General features: G+C 41.6%; 1 protein-coding gene across 1 annotated transcript in view; it reads right to left on the bottom strand.

Moving 5' to 3' along the window:
- Window positions 1-27,500, bottom strand: part of TJP1 (tight junction protein 1) — a gene marked incomplete in the record, with an annotated part of 489,926 nt that overhangs the window by 188,184 nt on the left and 274,242 nt on the right. The window contains 1 exon segment of the mRNA XM_053717550.1: window positions 192-297. Within this exon segment, the coding sequence (XP_053573525.1) occupies window positions 192-297 (106 nt within the window).

Here is a 27,500-nt window from a genome sequence, read left to right as displayed (position 1 = left end):
ATTGATGTGGCAACCCTTTGCTCTATTCACTCCATTTAAGTTTATTTTTTGGCTTTACTGGCTCTTTAACTGACACCTAACTAAGAAAAGCTTTATAAATCAGGCTTTGAGCATGCTTGTTTTCTTTTTTTTTTAATAAATGATAAAAAAAAAAAAAATGTTTATCTCCTATAGGTAGGTGCTTAAATTACCTAAGTATGCCATCTTCATGTGTAGAATTGGGAAAAGGTCCATCTGATGGACTGACTGGTAAATCCACATCTGGTTGTCCAGGCTGTGCATATACTGGCTTTGGCTCTGAGAAAAACAAAACATTTCAGCACATCAGAAAAAAACAGTTTATATACCCCCTAAAAGACAGCACTAAAACAATCCATGCAAAAATGTGGTTGTTGCTAATGTCAAACATAATCTTACATAACTTTTTCAAACAACTATCACGCTAAACCTCAATTGTGAATGTTTGTACTCTTTAAATTTAAGCATAATTTCTTTACCCAACAGCCTTCCAAGCGACCACATATTGGATTCTATACAAGTTACCTATAAAAATCAGTATCTAAAAATAAGAATATATTTTGCAGGGGAAAAAATGGAATTTAAATAATCTCTGCCTTACAAAAGTATATAAAAGATCAATAAACATGTAAGCATATTTTGCCTGCACATGTTAAGTAAAGCTATTAAAATTTAATTTAAAACATTCAGTTTTTACTAATGCTTGCTGGCAAGAAAGATGCCTCTGGAAGCAAGAAAACAATTTATGCTTACCTGATAAATTTATTTCATGTTGGGATTATAACTCCTGACCAGTAGGAGGAGGCAAGGATTCCCAAACTCCAAGAGCACTTAATCCCTCCCATCTCTCTGTATGCTAGTCTGATGTATAGCCAAGCAAAATGTAGAAAAGCAGGAAATGACAAAGCAGGGGGAAAAATATGTAAACTAGAACTGCCACCAGAAAAAAAATTAAATTACATAAAATAAAAAATGGGTGGCCCTCTTGGACTCTCACCACCATGAAACAAATTAATTTATCAGGAAAGCATTAATTATGTTTTCTTTCATAAGGTGTGAGTCCACAAACGATTCCACTCCTGGGAACTAATACTCACAAAAGGAGACCATAAGCAATTTTGGAGTGGGACAAAAACTAAAATTCTTTAAATCCTGGTGCAAAATCTGTTTTCTGCTGACACTGACATTCAAGGAACCTGGAATGTGGACAGCCGTCAATAAATGAAGATTGTGTTGGGTCCACACAAAGATTGGAGAGACATCCTTCAGGACTGTCTGCTTATATTCAATTTCAAGAAGGGACAGGAAGTCAGTCACTGATCTATTGTCTGCCAAACGTACCATTTTTCCTGAGAGGAAACTTTGAAAATGGACCAAAACCCGAGTGTGTTTCTCCCATACTGCCTGAGCATAAAGGTCATAGAAATGCAGAAGGGCAGAGCTGCAAACTGGAAGTAATGGTCTCCAACTGCAAACATTAAATAAATTATGAGTGACTATGCAATGGGAATATGGATGACTGAAATTAAGGATTCAAATGAAGAAGCCTTGAACCACCAGAAAGGTATTCAAGTTTTAGAAAGATCTAGAATCAGTCTCCACTAGTTGTCTTTTATCCTTATAAGAAAAAGGGGAGAGTAAAATCCCTATTTGTGAAGATGCTTTGGTACCTCCTGCATCATCTGATTGCAAAGGAGCTTGTCGACAAACTGATAAATTGCTTGTGGTTTTGAGGGATCTCTCAGGAGTGGCGATGTCGCCAAGTGAGGAAGGGAAGGTTTCAACTTGAAGTGTAGAAAATATCCAGTCCAAAGTAGATTGCGGACCTAGTAATACAAAATACTCAATACCCAAACCTCCCTGAAACTGGAGAGTCTGTCCGCACTCAAGAAAATTAGTTTGGACAGGCTTCTTTTACTAGTGGGTTGGAAAGTATTCCCCATAGCCTTTACCTCTTGCTTGCCTCTCAGAAAGTGAAATGAATCCTTACTATAATGGGAATTAAAATTCTGATATTGAGATAGCTGTCTATGAGCAAATGAAGGATTCTTATGAATCCTAGTAGCTTGTGTAAGAAAATGACTCTTACCTTCAAAGTTTTTGGAAAATACATTTTCCAATTGCTTACCAAACAGCATCTGCCACCCAGTGACGCAGCCATTAAGCTCTTCTCGAGAGATTAGCTTAGGCAAAGACTTAGCGTTAAATTCCAGCATCTTTGAAGAAAAACAAATAATGCTTACCAGATAATTTTGTTTCCTTCTGTATGAGGAGAGTCCACAGCTTCATTCCTTATTTGTGGGAAATACTGAACCTGGCCACCAGGAGGAGGCAAAGACACCCCAGCCAAAGGCTTAAATACCACCCCCACTTCCCTCATCCCCCAGTCATTCTGCCGAAGGTAACAAGGAACAGTAGGAGAAATATCAGGGTATACATGGTGCCAGAAGAACAAAACAAAAATGTAGGTCCGCCCAATGGAGAATGCGGGCGGGAGCCGTGGACTCTCCTCATACAGAAGGAAACAAAATTATCTGGTAAGCATAATTTATGTTTTCCTTTTTAATATGAGGAGAGTCCACGGCTTCATTGCTTACTTGTGGGAAACATATACCCAAGCTCTAGAGGACACTGAATGAAACGGGAGGGTAAAAGAAAAGGCGGACTCTATTCTGAGGGCACCACAGTCTGTAAAACCCTTTCTCCCTAAAGCTGCTTCAGCCGAAGCAAAAACATCAAACTTGTAAAATTTTGAAAAGGTATGTAAGGAAGACCAGGTAGCCGCCCTACAAATCTGATCCATAGAGGCCTCCTTCTTGAAGGCCCAAGAGGAAGCCACAGCTCTAGTTGAATGAGCCTTAATCCTCTGAGGAGGCTTATGTCCTGCTGTCTCATACACTTAAGTGAATAATGCTTCTCAACCAAAAGGACAAGGAAGTGGACGAGGCTTTTTGCCCCTTACGCTTCCCAGAATAGACAACAAACAAGGAAGAAGTCTGTCTAAACTCTTTCATAGCCTGGAGATAGAACTTCAAGGCCCCAACCACATCCAAATTATGAAGTAACCGCTCCTTCAAAGAAGAATTAGGACACAGGGAAGGAACCACAATCTCCTGATTGATGTTGCGATCTGAAACAACCTTAGGCAGAAAACCTAACCCAGTATGAAGAACAGCCTTATCAGTATGGAATACTAGATAAGGAGGCTCACATTGCAAGGCAGCCATCTCAGATACTCTGCGTGCCGAGGCAATAGCCAGTAGAAAAATAACCTTCCAAGACAGTAATTTAATGTCAACTACAAGCATAGGCTCAAACGGAGCATTCTGCAAAACTTTAAGAACAAGAATTAAACTCCAAGGAGGAGCACTAGATCTAAACACAGGCCTGATTCTAGTCAGAGCCTGAACAAAAGACTGGACATCTAGTAGCTCAGCAAGCCTCTTGTGCAGTAAAACAGACAGGACCGAAATCTGTCCCTTAAGGGAGCTAGCAGAAAGGCCCTTCTCCAGACCATTCTGGAGAAAGTAAAGAATCCTAGAAACCCTGACCTTATGCCAGGGGAATCCCCGCTCTTCACACCAGCTGACGACCTTGAATGAGAGTATCAATATAACTCTTTCAGAAAAACCTCTCTTGGCTAGGACGAAGCGTTCAATCTCCACGCAGTCAGCCTTAGAGAATCTAGATTTTGATGAACAAAATGACCTTGTTCCAGCAGATCCCTGCGACAAGGTAACCTCCATGGAGGAGATGATGACATCCCCACCAGGTCCACAAACCATATCCTTCGTGGCCTCGATGGAGCTATTAGAATCACTGAAGCTTGCTTGATGCGGGCCACTACACGAGGGAGAAGTGGTAACGGGGAAAAAATGTAGATCAGAATGAACTTCCAAGGCACTGCTAATGCATCTATTGGCTCCGCCTGAGGATCCTTGGACCGCGACCCATATCTGGTTAGCTTGGTGAAAGGATTGTCTGCTCAGGAAATCCGCTTCCCAGTTGTCCACAGCCGGAATGTAGATCGTTGACAGCAAGCAGTTGTGGGCCTCCGCCCATTCCAGAATCCGAGATACTTCCTTCATTGCTAGGGAGCTCCTCGTTCCCCCCTGATGGCTGATGTAAGTCACCGAGGTTATGTTGTCCGATTGGAATCTGATAAACTGGGTCAAAACTCAGAAGAGGCCAAGCCTTCAGAGCATTGAAAATGGCTCAAAGTTCCAAGCTCCCCATCCTGTAAGACTTGCGTCTGTAGTCACAATCTCCCAGGATGGTCTCAATAAGAATGTCCCTTGGGACAGGTGATCTGGACAGAGCCACCATTCTCTCGACCGGTTGTCCTGAGAAATCTGTTGAGACAGAGCTGAATGATCTCCGTTCCACTATCTCAGCATGCATAGCTGGAGAGGCCTGTGATGGAATCTGGCAAAAGGAATGATGTCCATGCAAGACACCATGAGACCAATTACCTCCATACACAGAGCCACAGAGGGCCTTAAGAAGGTCTGGAGGGCAAGACAATTGGAAGTTAGCTTGCAACGTCTCTGGTCTGTAAGAAATATCCTCATCGATATGGAGTATATTATCGTACTCAGGAATTCCACCCTGGTACAGGGAATAAGAGAACTCTTTTCTAAGTTTATCTTCCATCCATGAGATTGAAGAAGAGAAAGAAGGGCTTTCGAATTGTCTTCTGCCAGATGACAGGATAGTGTCTGAACCAGAATATTGTCTAAGTATGGCACCACTGCTATCCCTCTGGTTCTGGCCACTGTGAGCAGAGCCCCTAGAACCTTGGTAAAAACTCTTGGAGCAGTAGCTAGACCAAACGGAAGTGCAATAAACTGGAAGTGCTGGTCCAGGAACGCAAATCTTAGGAATTTGAAGTGTTCCTTGTGAATAGGGACATGAAGGTAGGCATTTTTCAGGTCTATCGTTGTCATGAATTGTCCTTCCTGGACTAAAGGAAGAATGGACCTTATCTCCATCTTGAACAAGGGGACAGACAGGAATTTGTTTTAGGTCCGGAATTGAATGAAAAGTACCCTCCTTCTTTGGGACCACAAACAGGTTTGAGTAGTATCCCAGACCTCGCTCTACTGGAAGTACCGGTACAATGACCCCCAGGGCGGAGAGATCCCTCACATACCCTAGAATTGATAAGAGAATTGGGAGGGTGAGACTTAAAACCTATCCTGTATCCCTGAGCGATGACCTCCAGTACCCACGGGTCTTACAGGTCCCCAAACCAAGCTTCTGAAAAGAGTGACAGTCTGCCTCCTACCAGATCCAAAGCCGGATCGGGGGCCGCCCCTTGCCGACTTTGACTCGGTGGGCTTCTTATTCTGCTTGGATTTTTTCCAGGATTGAGGAAGTTTCCCTTGGACTGCTCTGGCTTTGCAGAGGGCTGCTGACGTTGGGATTTGTCTGAACGAACGGGACAAAAATTAGGACCTTGTCCCTTAGGTTTGTTCTTCTTATCCTGTGGTAAAAAGGCACCTTTGCCTCCAGTAACCGTGGATATGATTGAGTCCAGGCACAAAAAAAATATTTCCCCTTAAATGGGAGGGAAAGAAGACTAGACTTCGAAGTCATATCCACAGACCAAGACTTCAGCCAGAGTGGCCTACGGGCTAGTACAGAAAAACCTGAAGCCTTGGCATTCAGGTGAATAATCTGCATATTTGCATCACAAATTAAAGAATTAGCTACCCTTAAGGCCTTAATTCTTTCCTGGATCGTGTCGAGGGGACCCTCCACCTCGATCAACTTAGTAGGAAGGCACTCCCGCAACCGCAGCAACAGGCGCTGCCGGTTGAAACAAATATTCTGTATGCTGAAACATCTTTCTTAATAGAGAGTTTCCAGTTTCTTAAACTTTCTTCATGGGCTCCTTAAACGACAAACTATCCTCAAGAGGGACAGTAGTGCGCTTAGCAAGTGTGGAGATAGCACCATCTACTTTAGGGAATGACCCCATAACCCCAACTGAGAGTCCAGAACCGGGAACAATTTCTTAAAGGAAGAAGGGGAAAAAGAAGAAACAAGTCTTTCCCATTAATTCTTAATAATGTTCGCCATCTTTACGGGAACCGGGAAAGTCTGTGGTATAACCCAGTCCTCGTAGACCTTATCTAATTTAGGAATACAAGGATCCTCAGGTAATTTAGGTTTTGGAACCTCTAAAGTAGCCAAAACTTCCTTCAGCAGAAAGCATAAGTGTTCAATAATAAATCTAAAGTCTGGTTCCTCCACAACCAGAAGCTTTGAGGCCGCAGATTCCGACCCAGAAAGAGCATTCTCTGAAGTATCAGAGGCATCTTCATCATAGGATAATCTTGTATCAGATAAATCAAATAAGCTAGTAGATGACCCCTGGGAAGGATAGCAATATTTAACCCTTGGCTTGCGCTTAGCAAGCCGAGGTAAAGCACTAAAGGCTGCAGACACTGCCGTCTGTAACTGTTCAGTAAAGTCTGGCGGTAAAAGGGCCCCTCCAGATGAAGGAATAGGAGTGCTATGGGAAGCTGCATGTGTATTAGGAGATGACTGCAGGGTACACACCTAACGAGATGGAGACTCCTCAGAGGTAGAAGGCTCGGTAGTACTAAACATATTAGCTTTTGTTGATATAATTACTTTATCAAGGCATGTGGAACATAATTGAGCAGGCAGGTATACCGTGGCCTTCCTCACAATATAGACAGGCATTCGATTTAGGTAAAGAGGGAGTACCCTCTAATGTATCAGAGTCCTCCACAGCTTGCGCTAATAAATAGGACAATAGACAAAGATAAATGGCACCTTTATACCCCCAATGGATGGGGCACTCACCACCTCCTATGACCCAGGCACTAAACAGAAACCGCTTCGTCTCCAGACAACCGCACGGTCAGGAAGAAGAGAATCAATGTGACCACACACAGTCACGTGGTGCGCCATGCAGGACCGCCCCTGCACCACTGAAAGCGCACCAAGCCTAACAGGCTGCGCAGCTCTCCAAGTGAAAGTAAAACCTGTACGTTACAACATCTGCCTGAGCCTCATCTCACACCATAAACACAATATTTATAATATGTGATTAATCCCCCCTGCTCAATAACCCCTTTCCGGAGACATTAACCCATGATTCCATTCAGATAAAAGGAGTCACACTGTGACCCTGTCTTCTTGCGTTATCATATGTGTATAAAAAAATGAAACAATCTTACCGGAATCTAGCCATGGAACAGAAACACGGCCTTTCAAGTTTGACAGTCTTGTAGCATCGCTCCTGACATGGACTTGAGTGATAGAAGCAGGCAGTGAAACTAGTCAACACTGATTGCTTAGAGCTGTTGATACAAATCTGAATGGGTTCGCAGGACGACTCTCCCTGCATCTCCAGACCCTAACTTTCGTCAATGTTCTCACCGAGGCTGACAAGACTACTTAAAACTCCAGTCCCATTCCGAAGGATACTACCCTCCATTAGGAACTACTCTGTATCTTCTGACACTTCTCTGCCAACCTCCTGTGACGAAAGGCAAAGAATGACTGGGGGATGAGGGAAGTGGGGGAGGTATTTAAGCCTTAGGCTGGGGTGTCTTTGCCTCCTCCTGGTGGCCATGTTGAGTATTTCCCACAAGGAATGAAGCCGTGGACTCTCCTCATATTAAGAAAAAGGCATAATAGCTTTAGTTTCAGGTACATTTTGATTAACATTGAACCAAACATCAGTATCCTTCAGAACAAAAAAACATGATAGTATGGAACATAGTCCCTTGCTGTAAATACAGCTTCTTAAAACTTTGCTCCATTTTTTATCCATAACATCTTTAAAATGTACTAGCATTATCGGTAGGAAAAATCTGGAAATAGCAGCACCCACTTTAGGAGAACTTGAAAATTGAGTATGTATAGGATTAGGTAATGGAAACAGTTTATACATTTTCTCTGGTATACCAAGCTGCTTTTATTTCTTAACAAAGGCAGACAAATAGAGTTACTTTTCCTGTGTCTGTAGAAATTATTATTAGGCTCCGGCTTAGGCTTGAACCAATCTGAATAAACATGGGTCTGCTAATCCTCTACCCCAAAGTATCTTTAATAGCTTTAATTAAGTCACTTAAATCAGCAAAGTCAAATGTAATTGGTGCATCTAAATCAAAAATTCCCCTTCAGAAAAGGCAGTGGCGTCACTAGGGTTGGTGTCATCCGGTGCAGAAAGTTATGGTGTGTGTCCCCACTAATGTTTTTTTTTTTTTTACTGCAAGAAGAGGATTTCATAAAAAAGGCAAACTTCTCCAATGGACAGAAAGCAGACACACAAAAACACATACACACTCAGACACACATAAAAACACACTCCGATGCACACAAACACTGACACACACACAAAAAAACACTGACACACACACAAAAAAACACTGACACACACACAAAAAAACACTGACACACACACAAAAAAACACTGACACACACACAAAAAAACACTGACACACACACAAAAAAACACTGACACACACACAAAAAAACACTGACACACACACAAAAAAACACTGACACACACACAAAAAAACACTGACACACACAAAAAAACACTGACACACACACAAAAAAACACTGACACACACAAAAAAAACACTGACACACACAAAAAAACACTGACACACACAAAAAAAACACTGACACACACAAAAAAAACACTGACACACACACAAAAAAACACTGACACACAAAAAAACACTGACACACAAAAAACACTGACACACACAAAAAACACTGACACACACAAAAAACACTGACACACACAAAAAACACTGACACACACAAAAAACACTGACACACACACAAAAAACACTGACACACACACAAAAAACACTGACACACACACAAAAAACACTGACACACACACAAAAAACACTGACACACACAAAAAACACTGACACACAAAAAACACTGACACACAAAAAACACTCAGGCACACACACAAACACAGACACACACACAAACACTCAGGCACACACACATACATACACAGGCACACACACAAACATACACAGGCACACACACAAACATACACAGGCACACACACACAAACATACACAGGCACACACACAAACATACACAGGCACACACACAAACATACACAGGCACACACACAAACATACACAGGCACACACACAAACATACACAGGCACACACACAAACATACACAGGCACACACACAAACATACACAGGCACACACACAAACACTCAGGCACACACACAAACACTCAGGCACACACACAAACACTCAGGCACACACACAAACACTCAGGCACACACACAAACACTCAGGCACACACACAAACATACAAAAACATAATTTATGTAAGAACTTACCTGATAAATTCATTTCTTTCATATTAGCAAGAGTCCATGAGCTAGTGACGTATGGGATATACATTCCTACCAGGAGGGGCAAAGTTTCCCAAACCTCAAAATGCCTATAAATACACCCCTCACCACACCCACAATTCAGTTTAACGAATAGCCAAGAAGTGGGGTGATAAAAAAAGTGCGAAAGCATATAAAATAAGGAATTGGAATAATTGTGCTTTATACAAAATCATAACCACCACAAAAAAAGGGCGGGCCTCATGGACTCTTGCTAATATGAAAGAAATGAATTTATCAGGTAAGTTCTTACATAAATTATGTTTTCTTTCATGTAATTAGCAAGAGTCCATGAGCTAGTGACGTATGGGATAATGACTACCCAAGATGTGGATCTTTCCACACAAGAGTCACTAGAGAGGGAGGGATAAAATAAAGACAGCCAATTCCTGCTGAAAATAATCCACACCCAAAATAAAGTTTAACGAAAAACATAAGCAGAAGATTCAAACTGAAACCGCTGCCTGAAGTACTTTTCTACCAAAAACTGCTTCAGAAGAAGAAAATACATCAAAATGGTAGAATTTAGTAAAAGTATGCAAAGAGGACCAAGTTGCTGCTTTGCAGATCTGGTCAACCGAAGCTTCATTCCTAAACGCCCAGGAAGTAGAAACTGACCTAGTAGAATGAGCTGTAATCCTCTGAGGCGGAGTTTTACCCGACTCAACATAGGCAAGATGAATTAAAGATTTCAACCAAGATGCCAAAGAAATGGCAGAAGCTTTCTGGCCTTTTCTAGAACCGGAAAAGATAACAAATAGACTAGAAGTCTTACGAAAAGATTTCGTAGCTTCAACATAATATTTCAAAGCTCTAACAACATCCAAAGAATGCAACGATTTCTCCTTAGAATCCTTAGGATTAGGACATAATGAAGGAACCACAATTTCTCTACTAATGTTGTTGGAATTCACAACTTTAGGTAAAAATTCAAAAGAAGTTCGCAACACCGCCTTATCCTGATGAAAAATCAGAAAAGGAGACTCACAAGAAAGAGCAGATAATTCAGAAACTCTTCTGGCAGAAGAGATGGCCAAAAGGAACAAAACTTTCCAAGAAAGTAATTTAATGTCCAATGAATGCATAGGTTCAAACGGAGGAGCTTGAAGAGCTCCCAGAACCAAATTCAAACTCCAAGGAGGAGAAATTGACTTAATGACAGGTTTTATACAAACCAAAGCTTGTACAAAACAATGAATATCAGGAAGAATAGCAATCTTTCTGTGAAAAAGAACAGAAAGAGCAGAGATTTGTCCTTTCAAAGAACTTGCGGACAAACCCTTATCTAAACCATCCTGAAGGAACTGTAAAATTCTCGGTATTCTAAAAGAATGCCAGGAAAAATGATGAGAAAGACACCAAGAAATATAAGTCTTCCAGACTCTATAATATATCTCTCGAGATACAGATTTACGAGCCTGTAACATAGTATTAATCACAGAGTCAGAGAAACCTCTTTGACCAAGAATCAAGCGTTCAATCTCCATACCTTTAAATTTAAGGATTTCAGATCCTGATGGAAAAAAGGACTTTGTGACAGAAGGTCTGGTCTTAACGGAAGAGTCCACGGTTGGCAAGAGGCCATCCGGACAAGATCCGCATACCAAAACCTGTGAGGCCATGCCGGAGCTACCAGCAGAACAAACGAGCATTCCTTCAGAATCTTGGAGATTACTCTTGGAAGAAGAACTAGAGGAGGAAAGATATAGGCTGGATGATACTTCCAAGGAAGTGATAATGCATCCACTGCCTCCGCCTGAGGATCCCGGGATCTGGACAGATACCTGCGAAGTTTCTTGTTTAGATGAGACGCCATCAGATCTATTTCTGGAAGTTCCCACATTTGAACAATCTGAAGAAATACCTCTGGGTGAAGAGACCATTCGCCCGGATGCAACGTTTGGCGACTGAGATAATCCGCTTCCCAATTGTCTACACCTGGGATATGAACCGCAGAGATTAGACAGGAGCTGGATTCCGCCCAAACCAAAATTCGAGAACGATTCTCTCTTCAGAAGAGGCCAAAACTGAAGAGCTCTGAAAATTGCACGGAGTTCCAAAATATTGATCGGTAATCTCACCTCCTGAGATTCCCAAACTCCTTGTGCCGTCAGAGATCCCCACACAGCTCCCCAACCTGTGAGACTTGCATCTGTTGAAATTACAGTCCAGGTCGGAAGCACAAAAGAAGCCCCCTGAATTAAACAATGGTGATCTGTCCACCATGTTAGAGAGTGTCGAACAATCGGTTTTAAAGATATTAATTGAGATATCTTCGTGTAATCCTTGCACCATTGCTTCAGCATACAGAGCTGAAGAGGTCGCATGTGAAAACGAGCAAAGGGGATCGCGTCCGATGCAGCAGTCATAAGACCTAGAATTTCCATGCATAAGGCTACCGAAGGGAATGATTGTGACTGAAGGTTTCGACAAGCTGTAATCAACTTTAGACGTCTCTGGTCTGTTAAAGACAGAGTCATGGACACTGAATCCATCTGGAAACCCAGAAAGGTTACCCTTGTCTGAGGAATCAAAGAACTTTTTGGTAAATTGATCCTCCAACCATGATCTTGAAGAAACAACACAAGTCGATTCGTATGAGATTCTGCTAAATGTAAAGACTGAGCAAGTACCAAGATATCGTCCAAATAAGGAAATACCACAATACCCTGTTCTCTGATTACAGACAGCAGGGCACCGAGAACCTTTGTAAAAATTCTTGGAGCTGTAGCTAGGCCAAACGGCAGAGCCACAAACTGGTAATGCTTGTCCAGAAACGAGAATCTCAGGAACTGATAATGATCTGGATGAATCGGAATATGCAGATATGCATCCTGTAAATCTATTGTGGACATATAATTCCCTTGCTGAACAAAAGGTAAGATAGTCCTTACAGTTACCATCTTGAACGTTGGTATCCTTACATAACGATTCAATATTTTTAGATCCAGAACTGGTCTGAAAGAATTCTCCTTCTTTGGTACAATGAAGAGATTTGAATAAAACCCCATCCCCTGTTCCGGAACTGGAACTGGCATAATTACTCCAGTCAACTCTAGATCTGAAACACATTTCAGAAATGCTTGAGCTTTTACTGGATTTACTGGGACACGGGAAAGAAAAAATCTCTTTGCAGGAGGTCTCAACTTGAAACCAATTCTGTACCCTTCTGAAACAATGCTCTGAATCCAAAGATTGTGAACAGAATTGATCCAAATTTCCTTGAAAAAACGTAACCTGCCCCCTACCAGCTGAGCTGGAATGAGGGCCGCACCTTCATGTGGACTTAGAAGCAGGCTTTGCCTTTCTAGCTGGCTTGGATTTATTCCAGACTGGAGATGGTCTCCAAACTGAAACTGCTCCTGAGGATGAAGGATCAGGCTTTTGTTCTTTGTTGAAACGAAAGGAACGAAAACGATTATTAGCCCTGTTTTTACCTTTAGATTTTTTATCCTGTGGTAAAAAAAGTTCCTTTCCCACCAGTAACAGTTGAAATAATGGAATCCAACTGAGAACCAAATAATTTGTTACCCTGGAAAGAAATGGAAAGTAAAGTTGATTTAGAAGCCATATCAGCATTCCAAGTTTTAAGCCATAAAGCTCTTCTAGCTAAAATAGCTAGAGACATAAACCTGACATCAACTCTGATAATATCAAAAAATGGCATCACAGATAAAATTATTAGCATGCTGAAGAAGAAGAATAATATCATGAGAATCACGATGTGTTACTTGTTGCGCTAAAGTTTCCAACCAAAAAGTTGAAGCTGCAGCAACATCAGCCAAAGATATAGCAGGTCTAAGAAGATTACCTGAACACAGATAAGCTTTTCTTAGAAAGGACTCAATTTTCCTATCTAGAGGATCCTTAAACGAAGTACCATCTGAGGTAGGAATAGTAGTACGTTTAGCAAGGGTAGAAATAGCCCCATCAACTTTAGGGATCTTGTCCCAAAATTCTAATCTGTCAGACGGCACAGGATATAATTGCTTAAAACGTTTAGAAGGAGTAAATGAATTACCCAAATTATCCCATTCTTTGGAAATTACTGCAGAAATAGCATTAGAAACAGGAAAAACTTCTGGAATAACCACAGGAGCTTTAAATACCTTATCTAAACGTTTAGAATTAGTATCAAGAGGACCAGAATCCTCTATTTCTAAAGCAATTAGTACTTCTTTAAGTAAAGAACGAATAAATTCCATTTTAAATAAATATGAAGATTTATCAGCATCAACCTCTGAGACAGAATCCTCTGAACCAGAGGAATCATCAGAATCAGAATGATGATGTTCATTTAAAAATTCATCTGTAGGGAGAGAAGTTTTAAAAGATTTTTTACGTTTACTAGAAGGAGAAATAACAGACATAGCCTTCTTTATGGATTCAGAAACAAAATCTCTTATATTATCAGGAACATTCTGCACCTTAGATGTTGAAGGAACTGCAACAGGCAATGGTACTTTACTAAAGGAAATATTATCTGCTTTAACAAGTTTTTCATGACAATCAATACAAACAACAGCTGGAGGAATAGCTACCAAAAGTTTACAGCAGATACACTTAGCTTTGGTAGATTCAGCACTTGACAGCGATTTTCCTGTAGTATCTTCTGACTCAGATGCAACGTGAGACATCTTGCAATATGTAAGAGAAAAAACAACATATATATATAAAGCAAAATTGATCAAATTCCTTAAATGACAGTTTCAGGAATGGGAAAAAATGCCAAAGAACAAGCTTCTAGCAACCAGAAGCAATAAAAAATGAGACTTAAATAATGTGGAGACAAAAGTGACGCCCATATTTTTTCGCGCCAAATAAGACGCCCACATTATTTGGCGCCTAAATGCTTTTTGGCGCCAAAAATGACGCCACATCCGGAACGCCGACATTTTGGCGCAAAATAACGTCAAAAAATGACGCAACTTCCGGCGACACGTATGACGCCGGAAACGGAAATAGAATTTTTGCGCCAAAAAAGTCCGCGCCAAGAATGACGCAATAAAATGAAGCATTTTCAGCCCCCGCGAGCCTAACAGCCCACAGGGAAAAAGTCAAATTTTAAGGTAAGAAAAATGTTAAATTAAAATGCATTATCCCAAATATGAAACTGACTGTCTGAAAATAAGGAAAGTTGAATATTCTGAGTGAAGGCAAATAAATGTTTGAATACATATATTTAGAACTTTATAAACAAAGTTGAACATTCTGAGTCAAGGCAAATAAATGTTTGAATACATATATTTAGAACTTTATAAACAAAGTGCCCAACCATAGCTAGGAGTGTCACAGAAAATAAGACTTACTTACCCCAGGACACTCATCTACATATAGCAGATAGCCAAACCAGTACTGAAACGAGAATCAGCAGAGGTAATGGTATATATAAGAGTATATCGTCGATCTGAAAAGGGAGGTAAGAGATGAATCTCTACGACCGATAACAGAGAACCTATGAAATAGACCCCTTAGAAGGAGATCACTGCATTCAAATAGGCAATACTCTCCTCACATCCCTCTGACATTCACTGCACGCTGAGAGGAAAACCGGGCTCCAACTTGCTGCGGAGCGCATATCAACGTAGAATCTAGCACAAACTTACTTCACCACCTCCATCGGAGGCAAAGTTTGTAAAACTGAATTGTGGGTGTGGTGAGGGGTGTATTTATAGGCATTTTGAGGTTTGGGAAACTTTACCCCTCCTGGTAGGAATGTATATCCCATACGTCACTAGCTCATGGACTCTTGCTAATTACATGAAAGAAATATGTAAACTGCACTCCATTAATTATAAAGCTCATGCCTAGAGCTGCTCCTGGCTCAGCAGAGCATCAAATGAAAGATAAACAGTTCACTCTAAAAATAAATCACTATGAAAATTCTGCTCTCTGACTCTGTTCCAAGTCTGTCAGTGCACAGCCCCGAGCCGCGTGGCTACCACTTCTTATGGCCAATCACCTCTGACCTCCGCCTGACCTCCCCCCTACCTCTTCAGTGTGCACTTAGTGTATCGTAACCGTACCGGTCTGGTGGGCATCATACGTGGCTCCTTCACTTTAGAGACAGTGTCAGACAGTCATGCGGTCAGGTGCCAGGCATCCCCCTCGCAATTTCCCGGTTCCCATTTAGAGACAGCACAGCAGTGAGTGACTCCACTGCTCCACACATCACTGAGCAGTGAGCACAGATAGGCATGCAGGTTTCAACTAGCAGCACAACTTTGCAAGCCCCACGGCATGCCCACAACATTCATAGTGAAATTGGGCAGGGGAGGAGCAAAGTACAAACAAGCAAAAGCAGCCGGGAAAACTATTTGTGGAAATTGCGGCGCAGGCTCAAGCGGAAAAAAAAACATAATTTATGTAAGAACTTACCTGATAAATTCATTTCTTTCATATTAGCAAGAGTCCATGAGCTAGTGACGTATGGGATATACATTCCTACCAGGAGGGGCAAAGTTTCCCAAACCTCAAAATGCCTATAAATACACCCCTCACCACACCCACAAATCAGTTTAACGAATAGCCAGGAAGTGGGGTGATAAGAAAAAGTGCGAAAAGCATAAAAAATAATGAATTGGAATAATTGTGCTTTATACAAAATCATACCACCACAAAAAAGGGCGGGCCTCATGGACTCTTGCTAATATGAAAGAAATGAATTTATCAGGTAAGTTCTTACATAAATTATGTTTTCTTTCATGTAATTAGCAAGAGTCCATGAGCTAGTGACGTATGGGATAATGACTACCCAAGATGTGGATCTTTCCACGCAAGAGTCACTAGAGAGGGAGGGATAAAATAAAGACAGCCAATTCCTGCTGAAAATAATCCACACCCAAAATAAAGTTTAATGAAAAACATAAGCAGAAGATTCAAACTGAAACCGCTGCCTGAAGTACTTTTCTACCAAAAACTGCTTCAGAAGAAGAAAACACATCAAAATGGTAGAATTTAGTAAAAGTATGCAAAGAGGACCAAGTTGCTGCTTTGCAAATCTGATCAACTGAAGCTTCATTCCTAAACGCCCAGGAAGTAGAAACTGACCTAGTAGAATGAGCTGTAATCCTTTGAGGTGGAGTTTTACCCGACTCAACATAGGCATGATGAATTAAAGATTTCAACCAGGATGCCAAAGAAATGGCAGAAGCTTTCTAGCCTTTTCTAGAACCGGAAAAGATGACAAATAGCCTAGAAGTCTTTCGGAAAGACTTAGTAGCTTCAACATAATATTTCAAAGCTCTAACAACATCCAAAGAATGCAACGATCTCTCCTTAGAATTCTTAGGATTAGGACATAATGAAGGAACCACAATTTCTCTACTAATGTTGTTGGAATTCACAACCTTAGGTAAAAATTCAAAAGAAGTTCGCAACACCGCCTTATCCTGATGAAAAATCAGAAAAGGAGACTCACAAGAAAGAGCAGATAATTCCGAGACTCTTCTGGCAGAAGAGATGGCCAAAAGGAACAAAACTTTCCAAGAAAGTAATTTAATGTCCAATGAATGCATAGGTTCAAAAGGAGGAGCTTGAAGAGCCCCCAGAACCAAATTCAAACTCCAAGGAGGAGAAATTGACTTAATGACAGGTTTTATACGAACCAAAGCGTGTACAAAACAATGAATATCAGGAAGATTAGCAATCTTTCTGTGAAAAAGAGCAGAGATTTGACCTTTCAAGGAACTTGCGGACAAACCTTTATCTAAACCATCCTGAAGAAACTGTAAAATTCTCGGAATTCTAAAAGAATGCCAAGAAAAATGATGAGAAAGACACCAAGAAATAGAAGTCTTCCAGACTCTATAATATATCTCTCTAGATACAGATTTACGAGCCTGTAACATAGTATTAATCACAGAGTCAGAGAAACCTCTTTGACCAAGAATCAAGCGTTCAATCTCCATACCTTTAAATTTAAGGATTTGAGATCCTGATGGAAAAAAGGACCTTGCGACAGAAGGTCTGGTCTTAACGGAAGAGTCCACGGTTGGCAAGAGGCCATCCGGACAAGATCCACATACCAAAACCTGTGAGGCCATGCCGGAGCTACCAGCAGAACAAACGAGCATTCCTTCAGAATCTTGGAGATTACTCTTGGAAGAAGAACTAGAGGCGGAAAGATATAGGCAGGATGATGCTTCCAAGGAAGTGATAATGCATCCACCGCCTCCGCCTGAGGATCCCGGGATCTGGACAGATACCTGGGAAGTTTCTTGTTTAGATGAGAAGCCATCAGATCTATTTCTGGAAGTTCCCACATTTGAACAATCTGAAGAAATACCTCTGGGTGAAGAGACCATTCGCCCGGATGCAACGTTTGGCGACTGAGATAATCCGCTTCCCAATTGTCTATACCTGGGATATGAACCGCAGAGATTAGACAGGAGCTGGATTCCGCCCAAACCAGAATTTGAGATACTTCTTTCATAGCCAGAGGACTGTGAGTCCCTCCTTGATGATTGATGTATGCCACAGTTGTGACATTGTCTGTCTGAAAACAAATGAACGATTCTCTCTTCAGAAGAGGCCAAGACTGAAGAGCTCTGAAGAGCTCTGAAAATTGCACGGAGTTCCAAAATATTGATCGGTAATCTCACCTCCTGAGATTCCCAAACCCCTTGTGCTGTCAGAGACCCCCACACAGCTCCCCAACCTGTAAGACTTGCATCTGTTGAAATTACAGTCCAGGTCGGAAGAACAAAAGAAGCCCCCTGAATTAAACGATGGTGATCTGTCCACCACGTCAGAGAGTGTCGTACAATCGGTTTTAAAGCATACAGAGCTGAAGAGGTCGCATGTGAAAACGAGCAAAGGGGATCGCGTCCGATGCAGCAGTCATAAGACCTAGAATTTCCATGCATAAGGCTACCGAAGGGAATGATTGTGACTGAAGGTTTCGACAAGCTGAAATCAATTTTAGGCGTCTCTTGTCTGTCAAAGACAGAGTCATGGACACTGAATCTATCTGGAAACCCAAAAAGGTTACCCTTGTCTGAGGAATCAATGAACTTTTTAGTGAATTGATCCTCCAACCATGATCTTGAAGAAACAACACAAGTCGATTCGTATGAGATTCTGCTAAATGTAAAGACTGAGCAAGTACCAAGATATCGTCCAAATAAGGAAATACCACAATACCCTGTTCTCTGATTACAGACAGAAGGGCACCGAGAACCTTTGTAAAAATTCTTGGAGCTGTAGCTAGGCCAAATGGCAGAGCCACAAACTGGTAATGCTTGTCCAGGAAAGAGAATATCAGGAACTGATAGTGAGCTGGATGAATCTGAATATGCAGATAAGCATCCTGTAAATCTATTGTAGACATATAATGCCCTTGCTGAACAAAAGGCAAGATAGTCCTTACAGTTACCATTTTGAACGTTGGTATCCTTACATAACGATTCAATATTTTTAGATCCAGAACTGGTCTGAAGGAATTCTCCTTCTTTGGTACAATGAAGAGATTCGAATAAAACCCCAGCCCCTGTTCCAGAACTGGAACTGGCATAATCACTCCAGCCGACTCTAGATCTGAAACACATTTCAGAAATGCTTGAGCTTTCACTGGGTTTACTGGGACACGGGAAAGAAAAAATCTCTTTGCAGGAGGTCTTATCTTGAAACCAATTCTGTACCCTTCTGAAACAATGTTCTGAATCCAAAGATTGTGAACAGAATTGATCCAAATTTCTTTGAAAAAACGTAACCTGCCCCCTACCAGCTGAGCTGGAATGAGGGCCGCACCTTCATGTGGACTTAGAAGCTGGCTTTGCTTTTCTAGAAGGCTTGGATTTATTCCAGACTGGAGATGGTTTCCAAACTGAAACTGCTCCTGAGGATGAAGGATCAGGCTTTTGTTCTTTGTTGAAACGAAAGGAACGAAAACGATTATTAGCCCTGTTTTTACCCTTAGATTTTTTATCCTGTGGTAAAAAAGTTCCTTTCCCACCAGTAACAGTTGAGATAATAGAATCCAACTGAGAACCAAATAATTTATTACCCTGGAAAGAAAGGGAAAGTAGAGTCGATTTAGAAGACATATCAGCATTCCAAGTTTTAAGCCATAAAGCTCTTCTAGCTAAAATAGCTAGAGACATAAACCTGACATCAACTCTGATAATATCAAAAATGGCATCACAGATAAAATTATTAGCATTTTGAAGAAGAATAATAATATTATGAGAATCATGATCTGTTACTTGTTGCGCTAAAGTTTCCAACCAAAAAGTTGAAGCTGCAGCAACATCAGCCAATGATATAGCAGGTCTAAGAAGATTACCTGAACACAGATAAGCTTTTCTTAGAAAACATAATTTATGCATACCTGATAAATTCCTTTCTAGTCAGTCCACGGGTCATCCATTACTTATGGGATATTAACTCCTCCCCAACAGGAAGTGCAAGAGGATCACCCAAGCAGAGCTGCTATATAGCTCCTCCCCTCTACGTCACACCCAGTCATTCGACCGAAAACCAAACGAGAAAGGAGAAACTATAGGGTGCAGTGGTGACTGGAGTATAATTTAAAAATTTAGACCTGCCATAAAAAACAGGGCGGGCCGTGGACTGACTACACTACAGGAGAAAGGAATTTATCAGGTGAGCATAAATTATGTTTTCTCCTGTTAAGTGTAGTCAGTCCACGGGTCATCCATTACTTATGGGACACCAATACCAAAGCTAAAGTACACGGATGACGGGAGGGACAGGCAGGCTCTTTATACGGAAGGAACCACTGCCTGAAGAACCTTTCTCCCAAAAACAGCCTCCGAAGAAGCAAAAGTGTCAAATTTGTAAAATTTGGAAAAAGTATGAAGAGAAGACCAAGTTGCAGCCTTGCAAATCTGTTCAGAGGCCTCATTCTTAAAGGCCCAAGTGGAAGCCGCAGCTCTAGTAGAATGAGCTGTAATCCTTTCAGGAGGTTGCTGTCCGGCAGTCTCATAGGCTAAACGTATTATGCTACGAAGCCAAAAGGATAGAGAGGTAGCAGATGCTTTTTGACCTCTCCTCTGTCCAGAATAAACGACAAACAGGGAAGAAGTTTGGCGAAAATCTTTAGTTGCCTGTAAATAAAATTTCAGGGCACGGACTACGTCTAGATTGTTAGGGTTAGGGCACAATGATGGAACAACAATCTCTTGATTTATATTCTTGTTAGTGACTACCTTAGGTAAGAACCCAGGTTTAGTACGCAGAACTACCTTATCTGAATGAAAAATCAGATAAGGAGAATCACAATGTAAGGCTGATAACTCAGAGACTCTACGAGCCGAGGAAATAGCCATTAAAAACAGAACTTTCCAAGATAACAGCTTGATATCAATGGAATGAAGGGGTTCAAACGGAACACCCTGTAAAACGTTAAGAACTAAATTTAAGCTCCACGGTGGAGCTACAGTCTTAAACACAGGCTTAATTCTAGCCAAAGCCTGACAAAAAGCCTGAACGTCTGGAACTTCTGACAGACGTTTGTGTAAAAGGATGGACAGAGCTGAGATCTGTCCCTTTAAAGAACTTGCAGATAAACCCTTTTCTAAACCTTCTTGTAGAAAAGACAATATCCTAGGAATCCTAACCTTACTCCATGAGTAGCTCTTGGATTCGCACCAGTGTAAGTATTTACGCCATATCTTATGGTAAATTTTCCTGGTAACAGGTTTCCTAGCCTGTATTAAGGTATCAATTACTGACTCCGAAAATCCACGCTTTGATAAAATCAAGCGTTCAATTTCCATGCAGTCAGCTTCAGAGAAATTAGATTTTGATGTTTGAAAGGACCCTGAATTAGAAGGTCCTGTCTCAGAGGCAGAGACCAAGGTGCACAGGATGACATGTCCACTAGATCTGCATACCAGGTCCTGCGTGGCCACGCAGGCGCTATTAGAATCACCGATGCTTTCTCCTGTTTGATCCTGGCAATCAAACGAGGAAGCATCAGGAAGGTGGAAACACATAAGCCATCCTGAAGGTCCAAGGTGCTGTCAAGGCATCTATCAGGACCGCTCCCGGGTCCCTGGACCTGGACCCGTAACAAGGAAGCTTGGCGTTCTGGCGAGACGCCATGAGATCCATATCTGGTTTGCCCCAACGTTGAAGTATTTGGGCAAAGACCTCCGGATGAAGTTCCCACTCCCCCGGATGAAAAGTCTGGCGACTTAGGAAATCCGCCTCCCAGTTCTCCACTCCTGGGATGTGGATCGCTGACAGGTGGCAAGAGTGAGACTCTGCCCAGCGAATTATCTTTGATACTTCCATCATCGCTAGGGAACTCCTTGTCCCTCCCTGATGGTTGATGTAAGCCACAGTCGTGATGTTATCCGACTGAAACCTGATGAACCTCAGAGTTGCTAACTGAGGCCGAGCCAGAAGGGCATTGAGAACTGCTCTCAATTCCAGAATGTTTATTGGAAGGAGACTCTCCTCTTGAGTCCATGATCCCTGAGCCTTCAGGGAATTCCAGACAGCGCCCCAACCTAGTAGGCTGGCGTCTGTTGTTACAATTGTCCAGTCTGGCCTGCTGAAGGGCATCCCCCTGGACAGATGTGGCCGAGAAAGCCACCATAGAAGAGAATCTCTGGTCTCTTGATCCAGATTCAGCGTAGGGGACAAATCTGAGTTATCCCCATTCCACTGACTTAGCATGCACAATTGCAGCGGTCTGAGGTGCAGGCGTGCAAAAGGAACTATGTCCATTGCCGCTACCATTAAGCCGATTACCTCCATGCACGGGTGTTGAATGGAATGAAGGACACGGCAAGCATTTAGAAGCTTTGTTAACCTGTCCTCTGTCAGGTAAATTTTCATTTCTACAGAATCTATAAGAGTCCCCAAGAAGGGAACTCTTGTGAGTGGTAAGAGAGAACTCTTCTCCTCGTTCACTTTCCACCCATGCAACCTTAGAAATGCCAGTACTAACTCTGTATGAGACTTGGCAGTTTGGAAGCTTGACGCTTGTATCAGAATGTCGTCTAGGTACGGAGCTACCGAAATTCCTTGCGGTCTTAGTACCGCCAGAAGAGAGCCCAGAACCTTTGTAAAGATTCTTGGAGCCGTAGCGAAACCGAAGGGAAGAGCTACAAACTGGTAATGCCTGTCTAGGAAGGCAAACCTTAGATACCGGTAATGTTCTCTGTGAATCGGTATGTGAAGGTAAGCATCCTTTAAATCCACTGTGGTCATGTACTGACCTCTTTGGATCATGGGTAAGATTGTCCGAATAGTTTCCATTTTGAACGATGGAACTCTTAGGAATTTGTTTATGATCTTTAAATCCAATATTGGTCTGAAGGTTCCCTCTTTTTTGGGAACCACAAACAGATTTGAGTAAAACCCTTGTCCGTGTTACGACCGCGGAACTGGGTGGATCACTCCCATTAGTAAAAGGTCTTGTACACAGCGTAGAAACGCCTCTTTCTTTATCTGGTTTGTTGACAACCTTGAAAGGTGAAATCTCCCTTGTGGAGGAGAAGCTTTAAAGTCCAGAAGATATCCCTGAGATATGATCTCCAACGCCCAGGGATCCTGGACATCTCTTGCCCAAGCCTGGGCGAAGAGAGAGAGTCTGCCCCCCACTAGATCCGTTTCCGGATCGGGGGCCCTCACTTCATGCTGTCTTAGGGGCAGCAGCAGGTTTTCTGGCCTGCTTGCCCTTGTTCCAGGTCTGGTTAGGTTTCCAGCCTTGTCTGTAGCGAGCAACAGCTCCTTCCTGTTTTGGAGCAGAGGAAGTTGATGCTGCTCCTGCCTTGAAGTTACGAAAGGCACGAAAATTAGACTGTCTAGCCCTAGGTTTGGCTCTGTCTTGAGGCAGGGCATGGCCTTTACCTCCCGTAATATCAGCGATAATTTCTTTCAAACCGGGCCCGAATAAAGTCTGCCCCTTGAAAGGTATGTTAAGTAATTTCGATTTAGAAGTTACATCAGCTGACCAGGATTTTAGCCACAGCGCTCTGCGTGCCTGAATGGCGAATCCGGAATTCTTAGCCGTAAGTTTAGTTAAATGTACTACGGCATCAGAAATAAATGAATTAGCTAGCTTAAGGGTTTTAAGCTTGTGTGAAATCTCATCTAATGGCGCTGAGTCAAGGGTCTCTTCCAGAGACTCAAACCAAAATGCTGCCGCAGCCGTGACAGGCGCAATGCATGCAAGGGTTTGTAATATAAAACCTTGTTGAACAAACATTTTCTTACGGTAACCCTCTAACTTTTTATCCATTGGATCTGAAAAAACACAATTATCCTCCACCGGGATAGTGGTACGCTTAGCTAAAGTAGAAACTGCTCCCTCCACCTTAGGGACCGTTTGCCATAAGTCCCGTGTGGTGGTGTCTATTGGAAACATTTTTCTGAATATAGGAGGGGGTGAGAAAGGCACACCGGGTCTATCCCACTCCTTAGTAACAATTTCAGTAAGTCTCTTAGGTATAGGAAAAACGTCAGTACTCGTCGGTACCGCAAAATATTTATCCAACCTACACATTTTCTCTGGGATTGCAACTGTGTTACAATCATTCAGAGCCGCTAACACCTCCCCTAGTAATACACAGAGGTTTTCCAGCTTAAACTTAAAATTTGAAATGTCTGAATCCAGTTTATTTGGATCAGATCCGTCACCCGCAGAATGAAGCTCTCCGTCCTCATGCTCTGCAAATTGTGACGCAGTATCAGACATGGCCCTAGCATTATCAGCGTACTCTGTTCTCATCCCAGAGTGATCTCGTTTACCCCTAAGTTCTGGCAATTTAGACAAAACTTCAGTCATAACATTAGCCATGTCTTGTAGAGTGATTTGTAATGGCCGCCCTGATGTACTTGGTGTTACAATATCACGCACCTCCTGAGCGGGAGATGCAGGTACTGACACGTGAGGCAAGTTAGTCGGCATAACTTCCCCCTCGTTGTCTGGTGAATGTTGCTTAACATGTACAGATTGACTTTTATTTAAAGTAGCATCAATGCAATTAGTACATAAATTTCTATTGGGCTCCACCTTGGCTTTTGAACATATTGCACAAAGAGATTCCTCTGTGTCAGACATGTTTAAACAAACTAGCAATTAGACTAGCAAGCTTGGAAATACTTTTCAACTAAATTTACAAGCAATATGTAAAACGTTACTGTGCCTTTAAGAAGCACACAAAAACTGTCACAGTTGAATAACAATGAACCGGATTAGTTATAGAAACCAAATTTAGCAAAGGATTGCACTCATTAGCAATGGATGATTAACCCTTAATATCAGAAAAAACGGATAACAATTGAAAATATAAGCGTTTTTATCACAGTCAAAGCACAGTCTCACAGGTCTGCTGTGAGTGATTACCTCCCTCAAAACTAGTTTTGAAGACCCCTGAGCTCTGTGGAGACGTCCTGGATCATGCAGGGAGAAAAAGGCAGACTGTGACTGAATTTCTGATGCGTAGTAAAAGCGCCAAAATAGGCCCCTCCCACTCACACTACAACAGTGAGGGAAGCTCAGTAAACTGTTTTAATTTAAAACAAACGACAGCCATGTGGAAAATAACGCCCAAAACAATTTTTCACCAAGTACCTCAGATAATTAAACGATTTAACATGCCAGCAAACGTTTAAAATCTAATTTATGAAATGTCATTAAAAGCCTGCTGCTAGTCGCTCACACTGCAAGTTAGGCTAAAAGTTATATGCATACAGTATTTTCCCAGTGAAGTGCCATTCCCCAGAAATACTTAAGTGTAAACATATATACATATCAGCCTGATACCAGTTGCTACTACTGCATTTAAGGCTGTACTTACATTATATCGGTATTAGCAGTATTTTCTCAGTCAATTCCATTCCTTAGAAAACAATATACTGCAACATACCTCTTTGCAGGTGAACCTGCCCGCTGTCCCCTGATCTGAAGTTACCTTACTCCTCAGAATGGCCGAGAACAGCAAATGGATCTTAGTTACGTCCGCTAAGATCATACACAAAAAACTCAGGTAGATTCTTCTTCAAATTCTGCCTGAGAAGAAAACAACACACTCTGGTGCCGTTTAAAATAACAAACTTTTGATTGAAGATATAAAAACTAAGTTTAATCACCACAGTCCTCTCACACATCCTATCTATTAGTTGGGTGCAAGAGAATGACTGGGTGTGACGTAGAGGGGAGGAGCTATATAGCAGCTCTGCTTGGGTGATCCTCTTGCACTTCCTGTTGGGGAGGAGTTAATATCCCATAAGTAATGGATGACCCGTGGACTGACTACACTTAACAGGAGAAAGGATTCAATTTTCCTATCTAAAGGATACTTAAACGAAGTACCATCTGCCGTAGGAATAGTAGTACGTTTAGCAAGGGTAGAAATAGCCCCATCAACTTTAGGGATTTTATCCCAAAATTCTAATCTGTCGGATGGCACAGGATATAATTGCTTAAAACGTTTAGAAGGAGTAAATGAATTACCCAAATTATTCCATTCTCTGGAAATTACTTCAGAAATAGCACCAGGAACAGGAAAAACTTCTGGAATAACCACAGGAGATTTAAAGACCTTATCTAAACGTCAACTTCCGGCGACACGTATGACGCCGGAAACAGAAAAGATTTTTGCGCCAAAAAAGTCTGCGCCAAGAATGACGCAATAAAATGAAGCATTTTCAGCCCCCGCGAGCCTAACAGCCCACAGGAAAAAAGTCAAATTGATTGATTCAAATGCATTATCCCAAATATGAAACTGACTGTCTGAAAATAAGGAATGTTGAACATCCTGAGTCAAGGCAAATAAATGTTTGAATACATATATTTAGAACTTTATTAAAAAAGTGCCCAACCATAGTTTAGAATGTTACAGAAAATAAGACTTACTTACCCCAGGACACTCATCTACATGTTTGTAGAAAGCCAAACCAGTACTGAAACGAAAATCAGCAGAGGTAATGGTATATATATATATATATATATATATATATAAGAGTATATCGTCGATCTGAAAAGGGAGGTAAGAGATGAATCTCTACGACCGATAACAGAGAACCTATGAAATAGACCCCATAGAAGGAGATCATTGAATTCAAACAGGCAATACTCTCCTCACATCCCTCTGACATTCACTGCACGCTGAGAGGAAAACCGGGCTCCAACCTGCTGCGGAGCGCATATCAACGTAGAATCTAGCACAAACTTACTTCACCACCTCCATAGGAGGCAAAGTTTGTAAAACTGATTTGTGGGTGTGGTGAGGGGTGTATTTATAGGCATTTTGAGGTTTGGGAAACTTTGCCCCTCCTGGTAGGAATGTATATCCCATACGTCACTAGCTCATGGACTCTTGCTAATTACATGAAAGAAATTAAGTGTCTACAATTTCCCCAGTCCCACTAATGTTCACAACTACTGGCCCCTCTAATAAAAAATCTATGCATCTCTACATTGTATTTCTTTGAATTTCAAAGTGACGCCACTGAGAAAAGGTGTCAGAAATCACATGAGAAAAGGTGTCAGAAATCACATCACACTAGGCAGAATCCACAGGTGAAAGATTTGTGGCAAAACTTCCACCTTAAATTTGCCCAATACTTGCCAGCAAATATTTGAACATAGTAAGCAAATTGTGCAAGGCTAAGGACTAAAATAAAGCAAAGTACTGAGCATAATATAAGTGGAAAAAAGTTAAAAAAAGGAATGTACAAAAAACATAAGAATATTAATAGTACATACCTTAAACCATTAAATAAGAATTTTCTTGGGCAGTCACAGGTTTGCTGGGATTAGACTCCATGAAAAAGCAAGTGGTCACACACTTAAAGGCAAATACAAGTAAATAAGCACTAAGGCCAATAATGTTACTTACAACATCAGACCAAACAATGGTGTCTCAGCAGAACCCCTTACCAAAGTAGCAAGACAGACAATCTTTGTGGGGAAAAGGGAAACTCCAGATAACGGAGCTCTGGATCGCACAGTAAAGGCTCACACCAAGGCATACAGAAGCACACCTGAAATACAGATCAAACAAGGTGCCTCCTATAGCAAGCAGTCTGTATCAAAAAGGATAAAACATACAGAGATAAACTCACATGTGTAGAT

This window comes from Bombina bombina, chromosome 6, assembly GCF_027579735.1.
Source record: "Bombina bombina isolate aBomBom1 chromosome 6, aBomBom1.pri, whole genome shotgun sequence".
NCBI lineage: Eukaryota > Metazoa > Chordata > Amphibia > Anura > Bombinatoridae > Bombina > Bombina bombina.
The sequence above is the reverse complement of the archived record's forward strand: the minus strand, read 5'-3'. Positions and strand labels throughout refer to the sequence as shown.